Source organism: Carcharodon carcharias, chromosome 5 (genome assembly GCF_017639515.1).
Source record: "Carcharodon carcharias isolate sCarCar2 chromosome 5, sCarCar2.pri, whole genome shotgun sequence".
Classification (NCBI taxonomy): Eukaryota; Metazoa; Chordata; class Chondrichthyes; order Lamniformes; family Lamnidae; genus Carcharodon; species Carcharodon carcharias.
The window spans coordinates 132669902-132697800 of NC_054471.1; the positions used below are offsets into that span (position 1 = coordinate 132669902).

At 43.8% G+C, this 27899-nt stretch overlaps 1 protein-coding gene across 1 annotated transcript in view; it reads right to left on the reverse strand.

Moving 5' to 3' along the window:
* slc35f1 (solute carrier family 35 member F1) overlaps positions 1-27899 on the reverse strand; it is a 455916-nt gene that overhangs the window by 295907 nt on the left and 132110 nt on the right. Inside the window, exon 2 of the mRNA XM_041188566.1 lies at positions 503-678. Within this exon, the coding sequence (XP_041044500.1) occupies positions 503-678 (176 nt within the window). The remainder of the gene's footprint in view (positions 1-502; positions 679-27899) is intronic.

A 27899-nucleotide genomic window follows, 5' to 3' on the forward strand; every position in this document is an offset into this window, starting at 1 on the left:
GTAGGGGAAAAAAACAAATGTTAAAGCTTACAAGCATACCTTTGACCTCCATTTTACAATTAAGGGTCAGTGATGACCAACAATGATACAGGAGTAGCAGTTACTTTATAAAGTATAATCTGACAAAGGGGTGGGGATTTACAACATTGCTGATATTCAGTATGGCAAGCAGGTTCTGAGTATCTGTAGCATTTTCATACACTGATATCCATCAAATTATCTCCCCACCTCCCCTCCATCCACTATGTATGCCACAAATAGCATTGATCAGAGCTTTGTCAATAAACACAGAACAATGAGAATGATTATTCAATTAGCATTGGCTAATGAAATCTCATAATTACTGCTGGTTGATAAACTGGTTGAAGAGTGACAGGCATTAACATTTTAGCTTAATCTAGAAATATGAAGCAAACTGCAATGGACATGTTGGATGACTAATTTGTCTTTCCGTCCTTAACAATTAAAAGAGAAAGGTCATGTGAAGTTAGGTATTGCCTACCTTGCCGTACTGCCAGAGTGGTTGTGTAAACCAGGAACAGGAGGATGTAGTTGAGAAAGCTCTGAAACACTGGAGTGTTGGCATGGAAGTCCTCCACCAAGTACTTGCTAGTCAGGCCTATACCACAGATCAACAATGACAGCACCTGGCCCAGTGCCAGCGACAGCAGCAGCTCTCTAAAGGAACAAGTGATCTGCATATTAGGGCAAAGTCAATGACCAAAGATAAATTCTTTTGCTGACTGACTGGCAACAATGAAAGGACCCTGAGGGAGCCATTTCTACAATTAAGATGGGAATAAAACTGAAAAGGTTTACAACCTACTGTAACATCTAACTGCTCAATAACTTATTTTATTTTTGCTACGTTCAAAATCTTCAGCCAGTGTGTCTGAAAGATAGAGCAGACAGCTATCAGAATGGCTGCTTTCACAGTCCAAGCCCCATGGGTAGAATTGCAGTGTAATTTGAAAGGAGCTGTGTTTTCTGGCAAATGATTTGCCACACCATCTTTCTGAATGTAACCAATGAAAGGAAAGTTCTTGACCTGCAATGACAACTTCACTCACGTTAGCTACTCCATCTTCTAAGAGAGGGATCAATAAATTAAACTATCAAGAAAGCCAAAGTTTATACAGTAATCTACTAAAAATTGCTTGCTTTAATCATTTCAGTGCACTGTATATGAGATGGGCTTCAGCTTTAGAAGAAAATAAACAATTTTAAAATCTTAAGACCATTCCTTACATTTCTACACAACAGGATCTATTATGACTCGTATTTTATAGATTTGCATTGTATTCTAGAAAAAACTTATAATACCAAAGTATTTCATAATACCTTTTTCCCAAAGAAAACCACTCATTATTGGATCTGTTACAAAATTGAACAGCAAAGCTTTTTCTATTAAGGTGTCAAAGAAATGATCATCAATTTATTCCTCAGTCATTGCACTTCAATATTAACCTCAGGATACAAGGAAACACTAGTTAGTTGATTCTGAGTTTGAGAAAATGATATAGCTTCTTAGGAAGTAAATGCTAAACCTCCAAGAATAGCTTGAAATTTAACAGTAAGGCACAGTATATTCATTTTTTAAATAATTACTGAGACACTTTTGCAAGATTGCAAAGAACATTGATATTATTTGGTCCTGTAATTTTCAGTTTTTATATATTTTCCTGTATTTGGTTTATAAGGTGGCATCTCATCAGCTACAAGCAAATTCATGTTTTTAATCAGGTCACAAATGAGACTATTTGACTTTTGATTTAATCAGCAAAAACCTTGGGAAGAAACAATATGGAATACTTGTGGCAAAACAAATTTAAAGTAAACAACAAATGCTTAAAACTGTTTTCAAGAATGAAAGTAATCCTTCAAATGAGCCTGCCTATTCCGATGGTTCAAATGGGATTAATCAAAGAAGAGTAGAGGGTCTCCTGGTGTCCTGGTCAACATTCCTCTCTCAACAAACACCACCAAATGCAAATTAACTAATCATTCCTCTCATTGCTGTTTGTAGGTCCTTGCTGTGTAAAATGGCAGCTGCAATTCCCTACATAACAAATCACTACAGTTCAAACTAATTCACAGTATATGAAGCACTTATGTTTCTGCGAGATGTTATTATGCACTACAAAAATGCAAGTCTTTCTTCCAATTCAAAAGGAATTGACATGGGTCAGTAACTGTATCCTCAAATCTCCAGTTCCCCAGTGAAATTCTGGTCAGCCTTCGATACATGATGCAGGTGAAAAAAGGTGCACAATATGCTGTTGCTGCCTACTGGAGAAAAAATGAACTGTTCTCTGTGCCATATAGTGAAAGTGGCTACATGTGTCTCATGAGAACGTACAAACAGAGGACTCTATCTCTCTCTCTCTCTCTCTCACACTCACACACACACACACACACACACACAGTTTAAAAGCTCAGCCTTTCAGCAGAATATAGGCACACTTCCAATCACTGCTTGACTGTCAGAACTGAGTTACTTGAAAGTGCATTTTTGCTGATGTTCTGAGTGAGAGTGAAACTCTGTTATTCAATGTATTTTTGGTTTACTGTTGTTGCACATAGGTGTATTGACTTGTTTTGGTGTTTGGAGGTTCAGTTTAGCATTTCACTTTTTGAACATTTTTTCTTCACTTCTTTTGATGTTGCTCTGTTTTGTCTTTTTACCACCTACCTATTGAGGGATGACAACAGATTCCATAAGTTGGGTTTGGGTACAGGCACACATTGAAAATTGCATTCTCAGATGGCGTCGCTGGATCCTGAACCACTGGAACGAGACATGATTAATCAAACGGAGGTCCGTGCTGGAGAGCCAGCAACCCACACTCCTCCAATAATGAGCTTGTTGTGGAACTCATTAACTGTTTTTTTGGCAGCAATTTGAGATTTTCAATCTGGAGGCACAGGGAAAACAGAGGGTCTGGGGCACATTAGGGTACAGCTCTTGTGAATATGGCACATATGGTCAACATATGTGAAAGATGGAGATTTATACTGCTCAAGCAGTAGCACAGAGTTGCCATCGCTCATGCTGAGCAGATTTCAATTGTAAAGTGAGTGGTAGACACTAGAGAGATATGTGAGGCTGCTGACATCAGAAGTTGGCAGTCAAAGTCCTGGTGAATCAACAAGTGGCAGGTAAGGGAATGGAAATGGGAGCCGCCTACAGTGACATATGACACACTAGCGAGGAGGAGCCTCAGCAGATGCATTCTCCTGGTCAGGAGAAGGCCACAGGAATACAGAAAGGGGCTGCAAGGAGAAGAAGACATTGCTCAAGACATTGAGTGTACTGCCCAAGAGTCAGCTACCTGCAAATGACAGTGCTGTAGGAGACTGCACCTATCCAGGCAGATGGTCTCAAAGATTTGCGCTCTGTTCCACAAAGACCTGATGTCTCAAAGCCCGCATGGCAGTCCCCTATTTGCCACCGTTAAGGTCACCATCACTCTGAATTTTTATGCATCTGGGGCATTCCAGCCATTAGCTGCGGACCTGGGTGGCACCTCGCAGCCGGCAGCTCATCACGCCATCAGAGAAGTCACGGATAGCCTTTTCCAGAGGGCAGGTACTAGATCCATTTTGAGAAAAAAAGCACCAGCACAGCATAAAGAGCATTGAGCTTTGCTGCCATTGATGGATTCCCTCACATCCAGGGGTTTCTCAATTTTATCCATGTAGCTATCAAGGCACTGACCGACCATCCAGCCAGATTCCTGAACAGAAAAGGCTTCCACTCACTGAATGACCAGCTGGTGAGTGGCCATAGTATAAGATTTTGATAGTACTACACATTATTAGGATTCTGTTATCAGTTTGAAATAACATTAATGGATTTTACCTTAATCACCTTTTAAATAGTTCAGTTTGAATTTCTGCTTGCTGAATAAGGCAACTAAACAGTTAAAAGCAGACCGAAAACAGGGAAGCAATTGTGTCTGTGAGAATTGCTGATCTTCTCAATAACCTTGTGACCTTAAAATGTGCTGAAACGTCTAGGAAATTAAAGATAAAAGAGATAAGTAAATATGTGTAACATCTTGCTTAATAAATTCTATTTGATTAAAACTGATAAATACTGGTGGTTCGTGTCTTGTTAGGTCAGGCACAACTAAGGATCCCAATGTAATAAATTAAGAATTCTGAACCCAGGTATTTGAATTAAAAAGGTTTTATACCTTAAAATCCCTCAAATTCATACAATTCTTCCAGGACAAAGCTCAGTTCCTAGGCAGTCATCATGATGCCTTCATCCTTGAAGAGTTGGGTGGCTGCTGGCGAAAGGGGCGGCTCTGGTCCAGCACCCTGACACAGAGAGAGAGAGAGAGAGAGAGGCACCAAAACTATCCACTACCACGAACCTGCATTGAATAGACCATTGACATCTTGAGGCTGCATTTCTACTGCTTCCACTGGTCAGACAGGGTCCTCTAATATGAGCCAGCCAGGGTGTCTCGTATTACAGTCTGCTGCTGGCACTCCACAACATGAGTATGCAAAGAGGTCTGAAGCTGAATGAAGAGAGGGGGCTGGAACACCACTCTTCCTCAGAGGAGGACAGGGAGATGTAAGAAGAAGAGGGTGATGGTGGCATTCCAGAGAGCCCAGTGCCCAGGCTTCGAAGGGAGGTCACTGAAGGGGACTCTGGTGCACAGTAATCAACAGGCCACAGAGGACACATTCATTCAACAACGTTTCACTTGAACGGCTCTCAGCCTTTTGTAAGTCATCTTTCTTCAAGCACACACACACCTGAATGATTCCATCGCCACCCAGATAGATTGAAAATGGTGTCTCCACCACTAACAGTCTCCCCAACATAGACCATGGCACTGCATGAAACAAGCCCTCCTCCATACCCATCTCCAGCCCTTAAATCCATGTCCCTTTTAATATCAAGCAACAGTAACACGCAACTCTGACCATAGGCGTGAGTGATAATTATTAAAGTATAAATTAATGACCGTACAGACTGAAAAATCATCAGCTAAGTGACCCATAAAGTGTATCTAATGACAAGGCACCTTGTGTTCTGTTCCACTTCTACAGGGAGCCCCCCCTATGGCTGAGGATGAGGTGGATGCAATCTGCTCCCTTGTCTGCGCATCCAGCTGGGATGCCTAAGGCTTCTGTCCACGTCATGGAGGTGCCCATGGGGGCTCTCCACAGGCTGCTGAGTCAGTGTGATTGCAGGAGCAGCCTCTGTCACAGGGCCTTGCTGCATGAATGGTTCTTCAGTCAGAGGGGCCAAGGAAGTGAGAGATGGCACCAGAGTCCTCTTCATCAGCTGCTTCGACTGCCTCAGCCCTTTCATGATACCCTTGAATACTGGATGAGGCCACCGGCTAGGACAGAGCTGATATCCACTCCATGTGCCAATGGCAACACTGAGCTGTCATTACTACCAAGAGTCTCACTCTTTTTGTGCATTTAAGCACACTGCTCCTGCATTCACTTCAGGGTGGTGCTGTATTGGGTTCTCCATGAGGCTGGCCACTCTCTCAATGGCAGAGCTCATGCACTCTAAACCCTGAGTCATCACAGAGCATATGCACTTTACATATTCCTCTGCTGACTGCTGAAGGCACTGCAATGCATCAGGAATCTCTGACATTCGGGAACTCATCTGCCTCTGATACTCCAGAAAGACCCTCATTGTGTGTGACACTACAGACTCAGCATCTTTGCCAGCAGAGCATGGCTGTGTCTGTCCTCTGGCCATAGCTGAGCTGGCATCACCCTCCTCCTCATGTTCACTCATGAGGTGTGGTTCACCCAGTGATCCCCTTCTAAGCTACATTGAGACCCAACCGAGGCAAGTGTGCCTGCATTGGTGGAATGTGCATCGGAATGATGTGACAGTACTATCTCGGGGACAACTCTCCCCACTGAAAAGGCTGGCGACAACTGTGATGGGACATTTTTCTCCCCTTCCACTGCAGGCCCTGTGGGACACAAGATGTATGTGAGAACTCGGGCTACTCAGCAAATGCCTCAGCACAACCAACCTAAAGGATGACAGTGATTGTATGGCTCCCATGCACAGTAGGCAGGCATCTCTTCCATGCCCTTCACTTGAAGATTGAGCTATCAAATGACCCTGCTCTTGATGCCCACAGCTTGATACAGTGACATCTTTATGATTTCCAGCACTGCCTCCATCGGTGTCAGTGTATGGAGCTGAGGCACCCCAGCACCTGTTCAAGATATCTCTTTGGAATTATGCAGTCTCTCCTCCTACAGGATGAAGCGAGACAGATTTTTGAGGAGGCTGCCCTCCCTCATTCATTCCAGCATTACATTCACATGAGATGTTTCATTCCTTCATCTGTGAGGGTTGCTGAAGTCTCACTAAGGCAAATGGCCACTTGATCTGACAAAGTAAAGGAGAACTATGGGCACTCAATCTGCTCAGCTTGTGTGCACGCTGGTACATATAGAGTTAGAGATCTGCCACCCGGCTGTCACTTGTCACTCACCTTTCCAGACCTTATCAATCATTGAAGTGCTTTCTGTGCTGCACTCACATCCTCCTAGTAACTTCCTAGCTACTAACCTCCATGACCACATCCATCCATGCCCTCTGTGTATCTCAGAGCATTTCTTCAGCAAATCATCCCTCCTGTCCGATACATCCATTAAAGCCTCAAGGGAGAATCCAAAAAACGTGGATCCACCTGCTCATGCCAGCACTGGCCATCTGAACTCCCTCCTGCATCACAGTTTCAGTCAACAGCAAGTCCAGCCTTGGCTGCTGTTTACCTTTTCAAAGGGCCCTCCATTACTAGGTTCCACCTTCGGGCCACTCCTGGCTAATTGGGGACTGAAAACTCACCTCCAGGCCAATTTGACCCTTTGCATTTTAAAATCGTGTCATATCACTGTGGTCTGGACGCAGAAATGATCCAGGCGCCAGATTAAAAATCCAGGGTCACAAATAGAATAGGCATTCCTTTAGGAATTTGTCACTCTCATGGAGGTAGAAGACAGGCATGAGCAAAGAGAACTTCTTACATTGAGCGGATAGTTGCATGTGCTTGTGAGTGCTGAGTTTACGCCTCCCGCAGGGACCGATTTTACATAGTTCCAAGTTCCCTTCATAGCCACCTTCAATCTTTCTACCATTCCCCGCATAACCTTTTTGAATGTTATAATCAACTTAGCACCGGTCACCAGTTGTCGTAAAACACTCCATATTCTGAAATGGCCCCCAAGGAGAAACTGCTGCTGGGGCTGGATGTTTGGTCGTAGGGGGATTGGTTCTACATAAAAAGTCATACTTCCCAGTGTTTCTTGAAGGTTTATATAAAGCTGATTTCTTATAAAATAACAGTTCTTCACATTCAGCTGCAATAACCACCGGATTAGTAAAAGACGTCAATCAACAGCTTGGAAATTATTCTGTAATAAGGTTAGACTTGTGATCAAAATAAACATTTATGGGCAGAAACATCCCAGAATTGCACTAAGTACGGTAGTGGACATGAAAAGTGATGTTTTACCCACCGGCCGCAATGGCAGGCTTTTGTGCCTGATCATTTGCTTCCCGCCTCATTAATTATGCAGCCACAGGAAATACATCATCTCGCTGGCAGATGGCCTATGAATCACCCGCCATGCTGTTACCTCACTGTTTCCTCACCCTGGGTGCCGTATCTAAACTGAGGCCAAGCACACAACTCTCAATGCTTCCAGCCCAGGATTGCTCCAGTGAAGGCATGGCCCTGAAAGCCAAGAAGAGTTCAGTGACCTGTCAGCTGGAATGCTTCTTGGAGACCTGCCATGATGTCCTCTACCCCTGCTCTGGCCACAGGAGATCCAGAAATCTCACCCTGTGCGGCGCTGGCAGTGGTGGTCAATGTCAAAGAAGCACAGAAGTGATTGGCCATCCAGTGAAAAAACAGGATGAATGATCTTATCTGTGCTGCCAGGGTAAGGCAACCATCTCATCACTTTAAACTCACACACTCACAAGGCCATCACACATTCACTGGCCTCTCATTCACTGCCAACTCAAGAGACATCATCACTCAGTCTCTCTCACATGCCCTCAAATCTCCATCTGGCCTCATCCCCTTTGGAGACTGCCTCCTCAGCCCTCACCACTTGAGGCCACTTGCACAGATCAACATGTGCCCCACACACACCCTGGGATACCTCCCTTTCCCAGTACAGCCCTCGCCCTGTAGCCTCTTCCCTTGCCTGAGGCCACTTCTTCCCCTCCCCCAAGCAAGCCCTAGCCCTGCAGCTGTTGAAAAGCCACTCCCACCTTATGGCTGGTCTGGTAGGTAGAGTCTGGTAGGTAGAGACCTGACTGTGATTCCCTCTAAAGGTGATGTGGTGCTGCTTGCAAAGCCTGGTGCTGATGACCGCGAATGCTGTCCAAGCAAAGTGGGCAAACAAGCTGCAAAATCCCAAGCAAAGTATGTGCACGTTGCTTATGTATAGTTGTAAAACACGGCGATGTGCCTGGATGATCTAGCTTGCGGGGGGGGGGGGATGATTTTAGTGAGCAGGGCTTATAATAAGATGCTAAAGCATTGAAATTTGGTCCCTGATGTGCGGCGCTGGGAAACACGGCCTGCCACTGACGGGTTGAATGGACGATCGCAAACTGGTTTCACAAAGACATAAAACCAATTTTTAGCCGTCTCGCCAGATTGTCCGCTCACGCTGCCAAACACGCCGCCACCAGCGGGAGTAGAAAATTCCAGCCTATGTTCCTTGAGGAATGTATAAAATGAATTTTCAAAGTCAATTTTACAGGTGCAGCTTTCAAAATCACATTCTACATAATTTGTAAGAGAGGATCTGTACAATAATGCAGTGAGTTCATGTCCCAGTAAATCACTAGAATGGGGAAGGCGGTGGGATAGTGATATTGTCACTGGACTGGTAATTCAGAGACCCAGGGTAATGTTCTGGGGACTAGGGTTTGAATCCCACCATGGAAGATTTGAATTCAATAAATATCTAGAGCTAAAAGTCTAATGATGACTGTGAAACCATTGTTGATTGTCATAAAAACCCATCTGGGTCACTAATGCCTTTTAGGGAAGAAAATCTGCTGTCCTTATCTGGTCTGGCCTACATGTGACTACAGCAATGTGGTTGACTCTTAAAAATGCCCTCTGAACAAGAGCAATTAGCGATGGACAATAAATGCTGGCCTAGTCAGTGATGCCCACATCCCATGAACAAAATAAGAAAATAGAATGAATCTGAGTTGTCTGCCTCTCTTGCTCATAGCCTGCTTCTCTTCACAACAAGTTCTAGTATTCCTTGCATTCTAGAGCCCAAGTCACAAACATGGGACATAATGTTAACATGATGGGAGGGATACAATTTCTTTGAAGTACTGCTGCATGTATCTGCCATCTCATCACAATCATTGTCCCAGGATATGTTATTTCATTTTACCAGCAAGCTTCAGGCTTGTAAAAGAGATGTGAAAAATAACCTACTCTGAAAATTAACATACTCTGAAATCTATACAACCTCCATAGCAAACAACACACAAATGAGCCACTAAAATTCTGTACATACTTAACACAGCCCAACATAACCACACCAAGCAAAATAAGTGTAGTACCACATACATATTGGAAGGTTTTGTAGAGAATCTAGCAATTCCAATCTCCTAGACAGATCCGAGAATCCTACCATATAGAGCATCAGACACAAGAAAAGCTAAACCCATTACATTAAGCTAAACAAACTCTGATGGTTCCTAAGACTCCTGCTAAATATTCCCACTTGACCCTAGTATGGGCTGATTATTTGATTTACTGTTCTACACTACCAAACAGTGTGTATCATTCAAGCAGTGCCAGTCAGAGTTAACAATGTGATCATCTGGGTGAACATGCTCTGGAAGATTGCCAAATCCAAAAGAATGGTACATTCTCATAGGCTGAATGTGGAACAATCCCTAATTGCTTTCATGGTTACTGTGAACAGCTGAAAAATACAAGATTTCCTGGATTCCTTCCAGTAAAGCTCTAGAGTATGGTCAGTTAGATTGTGATCCTGAAGACATCTGTTCCTAGCCTGCCGACACTAGACATTAATGATCCTTCAGACAGCACGCACACACTGATTGTCCAACAAAATCAACTTGTAAGAAATCATTCCTGCTCCAGTTTCCTCCCTCTCGATTCCTCAGCTCCTGAAATTCTGACACCCCCTTTTCCTTTGATTTAGAAATATAACCTTTCTTTAAGCTTTCCTGCTTAGCCATGGGCAGCAACTTCAGCCCACTAACACCTTTTCAAAGAAGCTGGCATTTTGTAAATAACATAGAGGCGTATGCATGTCTTATCCAGAATCAGGAACGCTCAAATAATTTCTATGTAACCTGGGGCAGAATCTTTGGCTCGGCAAGCGGGGGCAGAGCCCACTCGCCGAGGCATTAAAATGACGTGGGGAGACATCATGCATGCATCCCAACCTTAAGGTTGGCGGGCAGGCGAAGAGCCCAGACGGCCTTTGCATTTATCATGGAACCTCATCCATGGGCAGGATGGGGTTTCATGAATGATTTTAAATTTTCACAAAAATTTTTATTAAAATTACTGTACATGTTCCAGCTCATGTGACAGTTTCACATGAGGGGACATATCATTAAAAAATCTTCACCGCTTTATTGAACTGTTTAACCTTAAAACTTATCTCCCTGAGATACCTCTGTGCCTCAGGGAGATTTCTGCACTCTTTCCCGCGCGTGCGCAAAAGAGCACACTCCTGACTCAGGGAACACCACCAACCCCTGCCTGCACAGGGAGTGCTCAGCACTTCCGGGCGCGTGTCACGCTGTGCAGGCCTTAGCTGGCCCATCCACGTAAAATGGCGGTGCAGGCCCGATCGGGGGGCACCAATCGGGTCCGTGCCCGCTCCTGCATCGCCCGCCCGACAGGTAGAAAATTCTGCCTCTGGTATCTGTGTATCCCATACAGACCAGCATATACACCTGGATATGTCCTACTTTAGCGTAAATCATGTTGAAAACACTAAAGTTAAAGTCAAAAGTAGAACTTGGTAAGTGACTTCACAGTTTTCCCAGTAGGTTTAGTAGAGAGGCTGAGGTTTTATGCCCCAGCAAGGGCAGGAACAAAAGGGAACGGGACCTAAAAATACTGGCAATGGCTGTTATGTCAGTTTTCCCGGCACCAGCCATTTTTGCCAAGGCAGGTTCAAGTCCATCAGGGCAACCTGCTCCCACAAGTCAGGTGGCCAATCAGGCTCATTCAGAGCCTTGTAAACCACACATAATGGATGCCAATTGGGGGTTTCCAGTCAGGCTCCAGTTTTCCAACCCAACAGGGGACTGTTTAACTGCCTGGAGGCAGGCACCCAGTGGCAGGCTAAGAGGGGGCGCCTGCGCTTAAAGCAGGCCTGCAGTCCCCACCTGCCTGTCTGCCTGGGTGCAGCTAAAGGTCGCAGGGGATTCTCTCCCATAGTGGTGCCTGGCTGCTGAATCTGTTTCTATTTGAAGTTTAAAAATGTTAGTGAGAGAGTGGCTCCATAAGCACCCTTTGCAAAAATCTCAAACAGTGAATGTTTCACCCCACTCCGAGGGCAGGTTTGGGACCTAGACATTCCTGATTTCTGCTTCCCGCCCCCAGAAGAAAAATCCTGCCCATGTATTTTGGCCTGATCATATATGTAAAATAAATTAAAATATTATTTAATATTGTTAAATGTTATGTTGTGGCAAGATAATCACCTGTAACTGTTTCCCTTCCACTCCTGCAGCATTACATCTCACGCCTCTCAAGGATCTATCCTTGGTTCCCTCCTATTTCTCAACTACATGTTGCCCCTCACTGATGTCATCTGTAAACAGGGTATCATTCTCCACATGTACACTAATAACATCCAGCTCTACCACCACTACCTCTTTTGACCCCTCCACTTTCTCTAAATTGGCTGATAGCTTGGCTGACATTCAGGTCAGGGTTTCACATGGTCCCAGCGAACATGCTGGGAGATGGGGTTTGGGGTGGGGAGAGGGTAAATCAGTGGAGTGGCTATATTTTATCAGCAGCGGGGAAGATGGCAGATGGCCTGCTCGCCATTAGGCCAATTGCAGCTCTTATGCGGCCAAGTAAGGGCCACTTAAAAGGTTCTTCCACCATTTTTGGTATTTTACTTTCCCATATTTTAAAAAATTCTTTTGTTGGATGTGGGCATCGTTGGCAAGGCCACCAATTGTTGCCCAACCCTAACTCCATTGAACTGAATGGTTTGCTAGGCCATTTCAGAGGGCAGTTAAGAGTCAACCACATATTTGTGGGTCTAGAGTCACATATAGGCCAGACCAGCTAAGGACAGAAGGCTCCCTTCCCTAAAGGACATTAGTAAACCAGAAGGGTTTTTACAACAATCAATGATAGTTTCATGGTCACCATTACTGAGACCAGCTTTCAATTCCAGATTTTATTAATTGAATTTGAATTCCACGAGCTGCCATGGTGGGATAACCTGGTAAACCTTGGCAGTCTTCTTTGCAGGCTAGCTGGAGCCCACAGAGGATCCTCCCTGGGTCAAGGGCTATTCCGGTCGAAAGACCTCCTGCACTCACAACCTAGACCCTCCCCCTCGCAGGGCTTGCCCGATTGGCCCTGGAGACCCTGACCTGATTTACCTACATTTCAAGGCCTTCTCTAGGGAGGTTGTACTGGGGCCAGCTGTGGTCCCAGTGGTGCTGCTGGGATTTAAGAGCCACCAGCCAGCAGCTCTTGGGGATGGGACCTCCTCCCTTAGGGAGGTGAAAGCCTTGATTGCAGGTAATTAGTTGCCTGATCAATGTAAAATTCAGTTGGGACTTCCATAACTGACATAGGCATGGTTGCCCCTGACATTTTGCCTGGTGGATGGGGCCACAGGTCTGTAAAATCCTGGCCCTGATGTTTGATGAGCAGAAATCTTCTCCAAGGAAATGTTAGAAAGAGCGAAGCTATTGTCTTCAGTCTCCAGCACCAATATTGTGCCCTAGCCACTAACTCCACCCTTCTCCCTGTCAATTGTCTGAGCCTCAACCAGACTCTTTGCAACCTTTGTGGTATATATGACCCCAAGATAATTTCTGAGCACATATCCACACCATCACCAAACCACCTATTTCATTATTCAAGTCTGCACAACCTCAGCTCCTCTGCTGTTGAAACCCTCATCCATGCCTTCGTTACCTCAAAGCCTGACTATTCCAACACATTCTTCCTGACTGCCCGCCCAGCTTCCACCTTCCATGAACGTAAGATCATCAAAAACTCTGTAACCTGTATCCTAACTCACACAAAGCCCTCCCTTCCCAATACTGGGTTCTTTAATTGGGCATTAAGTGCCTTTGAAATAGGGTCCCTCCCCCAGGAGGCCACTGTCAAGCCGACAGGGTTTGCTGGACAGCCTTCAGGAGGCACAGGAAACCTGCACAAGTTTGGGAGAATCCCTGAGCCACCACTAAATCCGGGTGGGCTCAGGGATAATTACCTTTAAATGGCTTATTAATGAGCCTAATTGGCCAGAAGGCAGGTTCCTGCATCGGTCCTATCCCACCACTGACTTAATGGACTAAGTTTCCCCGCCGGTAGGAATTGGATGCATGGCCACCCCATGATTATGTGACCCCGCCTGCCACCTAGCTCTCTCGGGCAGACTGCACATAAATCCAGCCCAAGGCTCAGTGCAGTGGTTACCTTTACATTAAGTGTTAACCCAGTGGGGGAGGTGTTTTGAATGTCTTGTACACAAACCTCATCCAAAATTTAATTAGTAAAGTATGTAATTGTGAAGGATAAATCATTCACTACTCCAGTTGAAATTTTTAGCATGGTTGATGGGGCGTGCCTTTGGGTATTGTTTGTATGGACTTCCAGAAGGCATTTGAAAATGGTCTGCACAAGAATCTAGCAAATTAGCAAGAATTAAGGCACTGGAAATTGGAGGTAGTCATGTGAAATGGGTTGGTAATTGGTTGGTAGATAGATACCGGGGGTGTGAATTAAGGGTTTGCTATCCGTTTAGCAGAACGTGACAAATGGTGTATCTCAGGGATCCATACTGGGACCTCAACCCTTCACCCTACAATTGAGTTGGGCAAAGGAATAGGGAATTGTCTATCCAAGTTTGCAGATGTCAGTAAGTCAGTCAGTAAGATGCCACTCCCACGTCTGCTTGAAACTGCAGAGCAGTGTAAACAGAGTAGGATTTGGATATTTCTGGGCCCTGCTCTTTGTTTGCCTCCCCCAGTTAAGATTGTAAAACATTTCCATGACTACATAGGGCACCGTGACTTATTTCATAACCACACAGTGGCCCAAATTGGTCATGAGCTGAGTGTGAGCAAAACTACTTCCTTTTAGTCACACAAAATGAGATTTTTCTTTTAATTGCCACTTTTAGACAGAAGCCAATGAAAATAAAAATGCTGAGAGATATGCAACATATTTGCCATCACCCATTTTACGCTAGCAAACGAATCAAAATCTACACCTACATTTCCTGACTCAGTCTCAACGAGCAAAAAGTATTTCACAGGAATGGAACAGCATCAATTCAGTGGAGATAGCCACATGAAATTTTACAGAGATAGCTCAATGTCACAATTAATAACTCCTGACAAGATTGATTATGTTATTAATATGATACCGATTATCAGTCTCTCTTAAGTTGGAAAGCAAGATGGCAAATCTTAATTACTTCATTCAAGATTCCTTCTGCAAAGTTTTCAGGTTCTTGGGCTTTAAAAAGAGAATTTAAATAGCTCTACATCATTTTTCTACAGCCTCCCCAGGCTTCTGAATAAATCTTCCTTTCTTTCATGGCTTTCTGAGCAACAGCATGGCAGCCTTTAGAGCCTGACTGCTTCTACAAGTCATATGAACATAAATGCTGTCAGAAATGAAATTAGTTGACGAGGGAGCAGAAATGGCTTGGTTCCATGGTGTACATCATTACAGGCCAGCTCCATTTTGTTTTTTTAAGATACATATTGTTATCCACTTTCTCCAAACCCCTAGCCCCAAACCCCACCGCCCTCTGCAACCGCCACTGCCCCTCCCCATGACCCCAGTCCAACAATAGTCCTTTGATTTTTGGATATTTCTCTAAATGGCATATTCTCTTGTATAGGACACTGCACATTTCTGCAGAGTTTGCATTTGGCCAGCATGATTCAGATGTCGAATGGTTTCAGTGCTGTAAATGACTCTTTGACTCCTCCAGGAAATGTTTAATCCTGGCCAAGAATTGATGTAGCACAGTTGATTACAATTTCATGCAGTAGAGCAGCTTTTCAGCATTGAACTGGCTGTGAGCCTAATGCAGAATTACTTCCTTACTCTACCATGACCTCACTTTAAAGGAAAGCTGCAAAATAACTTCCATATGACATGTAAAACACTCCTCCAGTATCAACCTCCCCACACCAGTGCATTTCTTTTGTGCACATGCATACTAACGTGCCCAGTAGAGGAATGTCCTATCCATAACTTTAAAAACATAAATTGTAATCCGTTTGGAATCTTCTGGAGCTAACTTTCCTTTCAAGAATGGACATTTAAAAGCTGCAAAAGAATAGTCACCAAAAATCACCTGACTTAATCTGTGGATTCAACTGTCTTGAAAGGACTAAAGAACACCTTCCAGACTAAGGAGTGTCAATACCCAGATCATGAGACCATCTGGAAGAAATTTCTTGACCTGAATGGGTCTTTTTTCAGAAACAAAGACAGTGATTGTCTCAGACCTCCAGGGTGAATGTCTGCATACAAAAACCCAGGTTATGGCTAACTAACTTAAGCACAACACTATTTTTGGAAGTGAGATGTGAAGAACCACATGATAAGTCAGTCATGTCGGTCGCCCATTTTTAAATAAGCCTTAAGTGCTGTCTGCAGAACACCAAACAACAATTGCAGAGTCAATAGCAGCATAAAGGGTAACAACATCTACACCTTTAAGAACTGAAGACTGCATCATCTTAAGTTCAACAAGCCTGTTCCTTTTCAAGACCACAGTACAGAAAACCAACTTCCTGGTAACCAGACTAAAAGCATAATCCAGACCTCCCTGTCACATGCCATTTCAACACACCACCCTGCTCTCATGCCCACATGTCCATCCTTGATCTGCTACAATGTTCCAGTGAAGCTCAACGCAAACTGGAGGAACAGCACCTCATCTTCCAACTAGGCACTTTACAGCTTTCCGGTATTAATATTGAGTTCAACAATTTCAGATCATGAACTCTCTCCTCCATCCCACCCCCTTTTTTTCCAATAATTTTTATAGATTTTTCTTTTCCCACTTATTTCCATTATTTTTAAATGTATTTCCATCCGTTGTTTTATCTCTACTTTTTAGCCCATTTCGATCCCTTCCCCCCACCCCAGCCCCACTAGGGCCATCTGCCAATATAATGTCCTGCTTGCTATCCTTAATGTCCCCATTAGCACATTCCTTAGATAATATCATCACCATCAACGCCCCTTTGTCCTTTTCTCTGTGACATCTTTGGCAATCTCTTCCTTGTCTCTACCTATCACTGGCCCTCTATCTAGCTCTACCTATCCCACCCCCTTCTACCAGCTTATATTTCACCTCATTTCTCTATTTCCTCAGTTCTGATGAAGAGTCATTCGGACTCGAAATGTCAACTGTATTCCTCTCCGCAGATGCTGTCAGACCTGCTGAGTTTTTCCAGGTATTTTTGTTTTTATACAAGTAACTAACTTCATGACCTGCTGAAAATCTCTCTCTTCCAGGGGATCCTGCACAACAAGTCTGATTTACAACTCCAGCTATTGAATCCACCTGGACTACCATTCAAGAGTAAAAACACCTTCTTCACTAGGCCTGAAACACATGCCTTTTTCAATATAAGCCAATCACATGAATGACGAACTATTCTTTTGTTTATAACGTGTAAAAGTACACTATTCTCTTTAACTGTATTTTCCTCGAGGGTACATGTGTGTGTGTGTGTGTGTATGTGTGTGTGTGAATGATGTAGAGTTGGACTTTTGGAGTGAATGTGTGAATAAATGACCCTCTTTATTTAAACCCACAATAAGCTGCTGCTGGTCATTAAAATTGTCCACGTTCTCAGGAGTTAAAAAGCGCACACATGTTTTTCAAAAAAACATACTGATTACAAAAATAAGGGAAGGGAACAGGAGTTTTAGCAGCTCTCCCGCTCATCCCTGTTTGTAACAATACACAAACTAATAGATCACGCACAGTGTTGCAGACAAGGCATTAAGACCAAATCCAATATTCATATCAAGCAGTTTTGCAGGCAGTTGTAAAACTGGAACTGGGGAATGGAGAAGACGACCGTTGGGTGACAAAGTGGGAAAAGGCAGAGCAGAGAAGAATATAACGCAGATCAGGACAGGGATAGGAAGATGTGACAGGGCAATGAGGAGGTAGGAAAGGTGGAGAGGCTGAGAGTAAAGTATGGTTATTGGGTGGAGGATGAATTACTACCTGCAGATGTCTGGCTATCTGTTTCTGTATATACAGTTGTCAGATAATCTCATTATGAATATTTGGCTGAGCTTCAAGACTCACTAATGGTTAGCTCAACAAGGTTCTGTTTGTGCAGGCTCAAGTGGAGTATTAGTTTTGATTGATTAACATCCTAATGAGGTTATAATAAGGTATTCATTCTTTGATTGGTTTTATTCAACATCTGTAAAGGTGTTTTTGAAGCTACAAATGACAGTGCCTGATTAACATTTCTATAAGGTTGCAAGAGCAACAGACTTTTTCAAAGCAGATTTTTGAATTGGCTTTTTTTTCATGAGCATTTCAAGATTTACCATTGTTATTATATGGATCATAGTTGCTGTGTATAGTGCATACTGGATGACAGGGTATGGAAAGCACATTTTCAAGGCCTTTTAAACATACCTTTCAAAAGGTTCTTGAGCCAAACTATGGGCCAGATTTTCCACTTCCACCCACCACTGGGATCGTCCGGATCCCCCCAGCGAAAGTCAATGGACTTTTAGCAAGGACACTGAATCTCCCACAGCAGGTCCCATCGGAAAATCATACAAACCTATGAATTAGGAGCAGGAGTAGGCCCCTTGAGCTTGTGCCGCCACTTAATAAGGTCAGGGCTAAGCTGATTACAACCTCAACCCCACATTTCTGTCTACCCCCGATAGCCTTTCACCCCCTTGTTAATCAAGAATATATCTAGCTCTGCCTTAAGAATGTTCAAAGACTTTGCTTCCACTGCATTTTGAGGACAAGAGTTCCAAAGATTCACTGCCTTCTGACTGAAAAAATTTCTCCTCAACTCTGTCTTAAATAAGTGACCCTTTATTTTTAAACAGTGACCCCTAGTTCTAGATTCTCCCAGAAGAGGGAACATCCTCTCCACATTCACCCTGTTAAGACCCCTCAGGACCTTATATGTTTCAATTAACTCGCCTCTTACTCTTCTAAATTCCGGTGGATACAAGCCTAACCTGTCCAGCCTTTCCTCATAAGACAACTTGCCCATTCCTGGTATTAATCTAGTAAACCTTCTCTGGACTGCTTCTAATGCATTTACATGTTTCTTTAAATAAGGAGGCCAGTACTGTACACAATACTCAAGATGCGGTCTCACCAATGCCCTGTACAACTGAAGCATAGCCTTCCTACTTTTGTAATCAATTCCCCTCACAATAAATGATACATTCTATTAGCTTTCCTAATTACCTGCTGTACCTGCATACTAGCCTTTTGTGCTTCATGTACTAGGATATCCAGATCCCTCTGAATCTCAGTGCTCTGCAATCTCTCACCATTTAGATAATAAACTTCGTTTTTATTCTTCCTGCCAAAAATGAACAATTCCATACTTGCCCACATTATACTCCATTTGCCAGATCATTACCCACTCACTTAGCCTATATATGTACCTTTGTAGCCTCCTAACATCCTCTTCACAATTTACTTTCTGTCCTAGGACTTCTCTGAAGGGCCGTGAACCTCGAGAAGCTGGCCAGACTCCACAGAAACTACAGGGATTTTGAGATGCCTACACCACAATGAAACTGGCCAGGTTGGGAATGCAGGGTGAGGGCTTGCTATCCACACTCTTATCCCATGCTGGTGAAAATTGCCAGCGCCTAAATTGCGGAAATCCCAGAATCGGCTCCCACCCGCCATTTTTAAAGGCTTCTGGAGTCAGTGCGACTGCATGAAAATCTGACCAATAAATTCAATTGGAGGTTGTCCTGTTGACTTCAATGTTTTCCTGTCTGGAATGAACAGAAGCTACATTTCCAAACAAAATCACAGGACCCTCCAATGTAATAAAGGCATCCAATAAAGGTAAATCTCCTTGAGGGTTCACCTGCTCGTCTACTGCAGCTTCAACAAAGCACTGAAAAAACCCTGGAAGTTGGCAAAATTACAGCAAATGAGTAGGAGAATCTTTAATTAAATTAATGTCTTCAGTTGCAGAGGCCCTAAACTCTGGAATTTCCTCCTTACCCTCTCTGCCTCTTTTTCTTCCTGCAAGATGCTCATCAAAGCCTACCTCTTGGCTTAAGCTTTTGGTTATTTGTTCCAATTTCTCCTTATGTAGCACAGCTTTGCATCATTTGGTGTGTATGGTGTTTCAATCTATACAGTAAATATTTAACAATAGGAGTGATTACTGTTTTTATTGCACACATGTGCCTATTAATTCTTTACAGCGATCCTTCATAGGCAGTTATTTTTTGGAGATGTCACTTACACAGAAAGCTACCACCCCTCTATTTACATCAGAGAAACAGGCCACCCGGCTCAATAGGTCCACGCTAGTGTTTATACTACACACGAGCTCTTGCCACCCTTCTTTACCTAACCTTATCAGCATATCATTCTACTTCATTCTCCTGCATGTGCTTATCCAGCTTTCTCTTAAATGCTCCTATGTTATTTGCCTCAACTACTCCTTCAGGTATTGAGTTCCACATTCTAACCATCCACTGAATAAAGATTCTCCTGAATTCCTTATTGTATTTATTAGTGACTATCTTATAGGCGAGGCAGTGGCATTGTGGTAGTGTCACTGGACCAGTATGCCAGAGACCCAGGATAATGCTCTGGGGACCAAGATTTGAATCCCACCATGGCAGATAGTGAAAACATTTGGAATTAAAAGTCTAACGAAGACCACGAATTGCTTGTTCTCACAAGAAACCCATCCGGTTCACAAATGTCCTTACCTGGTCTGGCCCTCATGTGACTCCACACCCACAGCAGTTTTTTTTTTAATTCATGGGATGTGGGTTTCACTGGTTAGGCTAACATTTATTGCCCATTCCTAATTGCCAGAGGGCATTTAAGAGTCAACCACATTGCTGTGGGTCGGGAGTCACATGTAGGCCAGACCAGGTAAGGATGGTAGATTTCCTTTCTCCAAAGGACTTTAGTGAACCAGATGAGTTTTTACAACAATTAGCAAAGGTTTCATGGTCATCATTGGACTTTTAATTCCAGATATTTATGAATTCAAATTGCACCATCTGCTGTGGCAGGATTCAAACCCAGGTCCCCAGAGCAATACCCTGGGTCTCTATGCTACTAGTCCAGCGACAATACCACTACGCCATCGCCTCCCCAGTGTGGTCAACTCTTAACTGCCCTCTGAACAAGTGTAATTAGGGGTGGGCAATAAATGCTGGCCTAGCCAGTGATGCCCACATCCCACGAATAAAATAAAATTATGCCCCATTGTTCTGATCTTATCTGAAACTGGAAACATCTTCTCTATGTCTACCCTATAACTCTTTCATGATTTTAAAGACCGCTATCAGTGTCCTGTTTTCTAGAGACAAGAACCGCAACCTATTCAATCTGTAATTTCATAAACTAATTTTTTTTAAATTAGGGAATTCAATGATTTTCAGTATCAAGTGCTGCCAAGGCTCCTGCAATGACAGCTGTGTTTAACAAGCTTTGTAAATGGTTCGGCACAGGCTGACAGATTTTATTTAGAGTAATTCTGAAATGCAGTTTAAATGCACTATCATTTACGGGTGCCATCTGACACAAACTAACATTGTACTAGACTGTCTAATTGAAGATTGCCAACCTTCTAGGATTGTCCTGGGGTCTCCAGCATTGTAGATTCTCCAGGATGCTGCTATGATCAATTCTGAAGAAAAAACATAGGAGCATTTTGAAAATAACTTTTTTTCCCATTTTCTTTGAAAAGTTGTCTAAAGGTTATAAAACTATTGGAGATGGAAAATGGCTATTAGTCTTAAAGTCAAGAATCACCCAATTCAGCAATAAACAGTCTGTTCCCTTCCCAGTTGGTGTGGGAAGGCAGCACGCATGAGGAATGATGTGTTGCAGTGACCAATGGTGAGATCATGGGGGCGGGGTAACTGGAGGAAGGTCATATGATGAAACTTTCAGGAATACATTAAACCAGAGTCGGACCCTGGATCATACTGTCTACAATCAAGTTAGACAGATCAGGAAGCATTTTTCCAGATTCCATCACTTACAAAAGTTACAAAAAATGTGATCATAGATAAAACGTGTTGACTTTGTGAACCACCAGGGATCCACCTCCAGATGCCCTAAAACACAAACACTTTTGTTTGAAACCATAAGGTGAATATCAAAAGAGCCAATGATGATATGAGGAAACACTTCTCTTACACAGAAAATTGTTAGGATCTGGAATGTATTGCCAGGGGACATGGAGGAGGCAGATTCAATTGTGCCTTTTGAAAGGGAATTGGATAAGAACCCAAAGAGAAAACATTTGCAGGGCTACAGAAAAAAGACAGAGGAGTGGAATTAGCTCTGTTGTTTTTGGGGAGAGCCGGCAAAGATACAACAGGCCAAATGATCTCCTTCTGTGCTGTAAACATTCTATGATTCTATATATCATGGAAGACGCTCATGTCTGGTGAACACACCCTGCAAGACTCTGGCCAGTAAAGTCAACCTGAGGGAAGTCTTCACTGGAAAACGCAACTTCCAGCCAGATTGCATATGACTGAGAACATAATCAGTTTCAACTTTGAATATCATGGGAGAGAATTTTTCCTATGGTGGGCGGGCATGGAGCCAATCACCACCCGCGATCGACTGCGTGCCTCCATTTAACGCAGGCGGGCCAATTAAGGCCCACCCAGTGTAACACACAGCCAGTAGTGCTCAGCGCTGCCCGTGCGGGCAAGGGGAGGAGGGAGTGTCGGTGCCTGCACTTTTTCATGCATGCGCACAAAAGAGCACAGCAATCTCCCCGAGGCATGGAGCTGCCTCAGGAAGATTAAATAGATTATGAAACTTTTTAATGAATAACGTAATCATTTATTTAAACATGTCCCTTGTGTGACAGTGTCACACGATTTGGGACATGTTCATGAAGTTTGGAAAATTTATTTATTTATTTTATAAAAGCTTCAGGAAACTTCATTCCGCCCGTGGATGAGGTTTCCTGAAAATGGCGAAGGCCGCTTGGGCTCTTCGCCTGCCTGCCAGCCTTAAGGTTGGATGGGCAGGTTCTTAACAAGTTTAATTACTTTTTTAATGGCCTTAATAGGCCAATGACATTTCAGTGGGCACGCAGCCACCTCCAGCACTTGCCCGCCAAATGAAATATTGACATGACGCACGATGACATCGGGATGCACGCCCGACATCATCACGCAAGATTTTACCTGTCAGGCATGCCCCCGCACCAGAAAATTCATCCCATGGTTATAGGACTAAATTATATTGCTTATCTAACACTGACCATATAGGACAAATTTTCCTCTTATTGCACCTGAATGTAAAGAATTGCCTGAAATAGAGAAGAGTACAAAGGAAAATTATGCTACGAAGATCGCACAGCAACAACAGAGCCCATCTAATTTTCCATCTATTGAAATCAATGGAAGGCAAGTTGGCCCATTACGTCTAGGCTAGGTGTTTGCTGCAGCAAAGTAAAACTAATCTCATTATCATGCTCTCTCTCGACACCTTCACATTGTTGTAATATGCCTTTAAGGGCTAGCAGCATGCCATCACTAGAGGGGAAGTGTGTCATGTGATCCAGCCTCAGTTTCACTTTGGCCTGTGGGCAGAACACAGCAAAGCTCTGCTGCTGATGTCTTCAAGCTTTCCATCCATGTACAAATGTTCTCATGTGCCTAGTTTAAATAAATGAACCCAAACATGTTTACACAAACCCTTATGCGTGATTGGTGCTTTTGTATCATTATGAAAACAATACACACATCTTTATTAGCTTTTCCCTCTGAAGATGCAATGGTCTTTGCTTCAGCTATTCTCAATGAGAAAGCAACACCTTGTATTCATATAGTGCTATAATGTAGTAAAGCATCACCAGGGATTTCACAGGCGCATTATCAGACATAATTCGACATTGAGCCACAAAAGCTTGTTTTAGGTTTTAAGGGGCGTCTTAAAGGATGGTGGAGGATGGAAAAAGTAGTGTAAATATTAATTGTACAATAAATGAAAAGAAAATGAATAGAATAATAGTTAGAAATTGTGCATTAGGCACCATAGGTAAAGGGAAAACTAAAAGATGTAAAATAAATAAGATGGAGAAATAAGAAATATTTGAAGAAAGCAATATCACAGCAGAAATGCAGGTTAGGCTTACCACCCACTTCTTAACGGCTATTAGGAATGGGCAATAAATACTGACCATGCCAAAGATGTCTACATCTCATTAACAAATAGAAGAAAAGTTCAGGTCACTACTAGTCCAGTAACATAACTACTATGCTACTCTACACACATTAGAACCAGACCTTTCAGGAGTGAGATAGGAAAATATTTCTACTTGTAAATGGCATGATGTTGGGTCATGGATATCAAGCATAGGAAGGTATGTGCAGGGATGTCAGAAATCAGCCATAATCTCATGGTATGGTTGAACAGGCTTGAGGGGCTGATTGGCCTACTCCCGTTACTATGTATATGTGCATTCTTTGTTTCTCCTCCGCAAGCTCATTATCGAATACTTTTCCACATTACACTGCACTTGTCACCTCTCAGTCCCTGCCATTAAGTTGTTCGCTGCCCTTGAAATATTTTATGATCCTTCTCACTGCTAGTCAACTTCCCCTCAAGTTATCAGAAAATGTCAATATTGTGCTCCCTATTACCAATTCAAAGTTAGATATTTTGTGTGTATGTATAGGGAGACACAGAGTGGGAAAGAAAGAGAACAAAGGTGAACCCAGCACTGGCTCTTAGGATTAACCACATCCATCCCTTCTCCAATCTGAACAACAACCATAACCTCAAACCTTGAGTTCCTTGTCTCTTAACTCCTCCTACAATTCCTTTTATGACATGCACCAGAATTTTTGTAACAAGCTTGTGAGGTATCTTAGCGAATGCTAATTATACTACTTCTAGCTCATGACCTCTATTTATCCAATCAGTTCGCAGAAAAAAAATGCTACATTTTAGCAAACACGATTTGTTTTTAACAAATCCATGTTAGCTACCATTAATTAGAATCCATTCCCGCAGGCGTTGGGATACCAATGTCAGGACCAAATGGGAGTCTCAGCGCTACACTTATCAACAGCAAGACCAGTGGCACAGCCTTCCAGGAAGTGCCCTCGTATCTGGCCACTTCTGCGCTTACCGCCATGGACTCACGATACTCCAGACCCATTCACAGGGCTGACAGCTCTGGAGCCTCAGCAGCCCCACCTGGAGAGGTGGGTACCACTGAGGCAGGTTGGGGATCGAGAGAGCACATAAACATGGAGACTCCCTCAGAAGCATGGTTCCAAATCAAAAATTATGGGGATTGAAGCCAGTAAGGGAGAGGAAAGCCCTCCAGAAGAATCACTTGGACCATGGGGGTGGCCTTAATGCCTGTCATCACTGGGGTATGAAGCCTCTGGCTCTGATGGCCACCTGGCCTGTAGCAAGAAGGCTGTGGGAGGCCATTCTGATGACAGCAAAACAAAGGTGAGGCCACAAAATTGCTCCTAACTGGGGCCTTGACCATCTTAATTGGCTGCCCATCACAGCGGAGCAGCCAGCTGATTGTATTCGCAGCCCAGCCATGGGAAACTTCTCCAGCAGCAGGAATGCATTGGGGAGCCATCAAGACACAGCAAACCCCCGTTTTCACACCCTCCCCACAAACCTGCTGCCACACAGCTGAGGGAATTCCACCCACAGAATCATACAATGGTTACAGCATAAATTGAGGCCATCTGGCCCATTGTGCCCATGCCGTCTCGTGGCCAGAGTAACTCAGTTTGTCCCATTCCCTAGCCCTTTCTTCCCAGGCTTGCAATTTTTTTTTCTCTTCAGGTACCTATCCAATTTCCTTTTGAAAGTTGTGACGAATTTTCTCCCAGCAGTGTATTCCAAATACCAACCAATTGCTGCATTATGAAGTCTTTCCTTATGTAACTGTTGTACTTCTGCCAATCATCTTAAATCAGTGTTCTCTGGTTCTTGACCTTTCTGCTAATATAAACAATTTCTCCCTGCCTACAGCCCTCGTGTTTTTGCACTCCTTTATCAAATCTTGTGGGAATCTCTCTTCTCTAAGCAGAATAACCCCAGCTTCCCCAATCTATTAACCAATTAACCCATGCATTTCTAAATGCTCACGTATTTCATTTTAAAAGGAAGCAACCAACACATCCCCTTTCTGGCCTGGCTGTCTGTGATTGGCTCATCCGACCAACTAAACTCCAATTCCCCATTCAACAACTGTCCCACAGCTGTTACTGACCATCACAGTATCTTCTTGGTCACAAAACTGAAATAAAAGCCACCACAAAACAAAGATTCCATACCAACTTTAAACTATCCAAAGTTTCATAAAAAATTCGCCAACTCACCCTTGTCTATTTCCTTAGTGCCTGTCTTCTCAATACTCTTGCCTGAGCTAGTGCTCTTCCTCACTGCTGGCATGGCTGTTGGAAGGTTGCTGACTTTCAATGGGGCGGACTATAGATGGCCTTACAAGATGACCTTCAGCATCTCAATGCCTAGAATGCCCAGCTTCAGATTGCACGACCTAGCATGGACAGCCACAGTCTGGTCTGGCTGATTGACAAGCACCAGCAAGGGCACTGATGGAGTGGCAATGGTGACAAAATGTACAAGGCCAACACGAGAGAGAGACCAGCAGGTTCCTGCTCCAAGGAGCCACTGCCACTCCTAAGGTGCAGCACTTCAGCAATCCTATCAATGTGTTGGAGGGCGGATTGCTGGACAGTAAGGTGTCTCTGCAAGCTGCTTTGAACACAGGTAGCCGGAGCTATGATGACAGCATTCTGAACTTGCATGACATCAAGCTGCAGTACCCAAACTATGAGTGGCTTCAGCTTCTGCTACAATGGACATCAGCCATAGATGCTGAATCATGGATGTGTCCAGAAATGTTCTCATGGAGCAGGCAGCTGCTAACAAGCTGCTTCAGCTTCCTCCTCTACTCTAGATGTGTCAGCATCACAGACTAATATCACATTCCGCCAAGCTGGCAAGGATGCGCTCCCAATTTCTACACAATGCCCTTGCCAAGTTGATACTAGACTCCTCTATGCTCTTTGACATTGATCGCAGGCTGTCTAACCGGCTTCCCAAGTTACTAAGTGTTTCAGGGTACATCAGCCTTCTCTGTAGACCACCCAACAAAGTGCTCATCTGAGTCTTCAGCAGAAGAACCTGGGTGCAACACTGCCATTCTTGTAAGTTGGCACCTGTGCTATTCCACCTCCAGCCCTGGTTGCAGGTTACTTATGCCTGGTGCCTCACCACATATAGATCCCGCCTCTAATGCACCTGCAGTCTCAGTATCTGAGCTGGTGGTTGTGAATGTGAGACGGAGTAACAGTGCTTCTTCTTTATTAGTCTTCCTGTTCTTTCACCTCGTGCTGATTCCCTACTGCCGGCCAGGTGGCAGTTCTTGGGTATCTGAAATGATAAAGGCACAAGGCTAGGGTTGTAGTGAGGCTAGGAGGGGAAACCAAGAGGTTTATGTTTACACCATCTGCAGCTTGTAAATCAGAAGAGATTCTGGTATGAGGGGAAAGTGGGATGTAAAAAGGATTAGGTATGACCATACCATCATTGTCCATTGTTTCAGCCCTGATGGTGCCCATAGTTTCAGCAATGATTGACTCAATAATGGCCATCACTGTCTCCTCCATGGGGGTTAGGAAATGCAGGTGCATCTGTTTCTCTCCAGTTAACATCTGCTGCCTCCAGTTGTGCGCCACCTTGCCCTGCAAGTGAGGCAAGTGTGTCAGTAAGTATGGTGTGATGTGCTTGGGTGATGTGGTGTCATGGATGAATAGTTGGCAGGGTATGCAAACTGTGAGATGTGAGTGTTTGGCTTGCAGCAGTACTAACTGGGTGGGGGGGTGAAGTGGAGCACATGAATTTTTGGTATGTGTTCTGATCCATAGGGATTATTTGTAGGTGAATAATAGGGAATGTCAGCCTGGTGGCACAGTTGCTGCAATATGACATTTGAAAATTAATTCACTAACTTTAGCCTCTTGTTTGTGGTCATTAAACCTTTTGCAGTACTGTATCCAGGTCCTTGGGGCTAGGCGGCTTGCATCAGTCAAAGTGGTTATCTGCTTTCAATGTCAGTTCAGATTTTGTCTGGAGGGCCTCTTGGTCCCCATGGGTAAGGAAATCCCTCCTCCCATCCACCTCCTGCACCAAGGCCTTCGGTGATGCATCTTAAGAACCTTAGAGCTTGCTCTCTGCACTGCTGCGCTGTAGCCACTCTTCTTATTGGTAAGACTCTCCTTCCTAACCATTTCCAGCACATCTTCCCCTTTTGGAGATGCAGGTTGGCTTTGGGTAAGTGATGCTAGCCTCACAACAAACTTGGGTCACCTGCTGAAATGTTC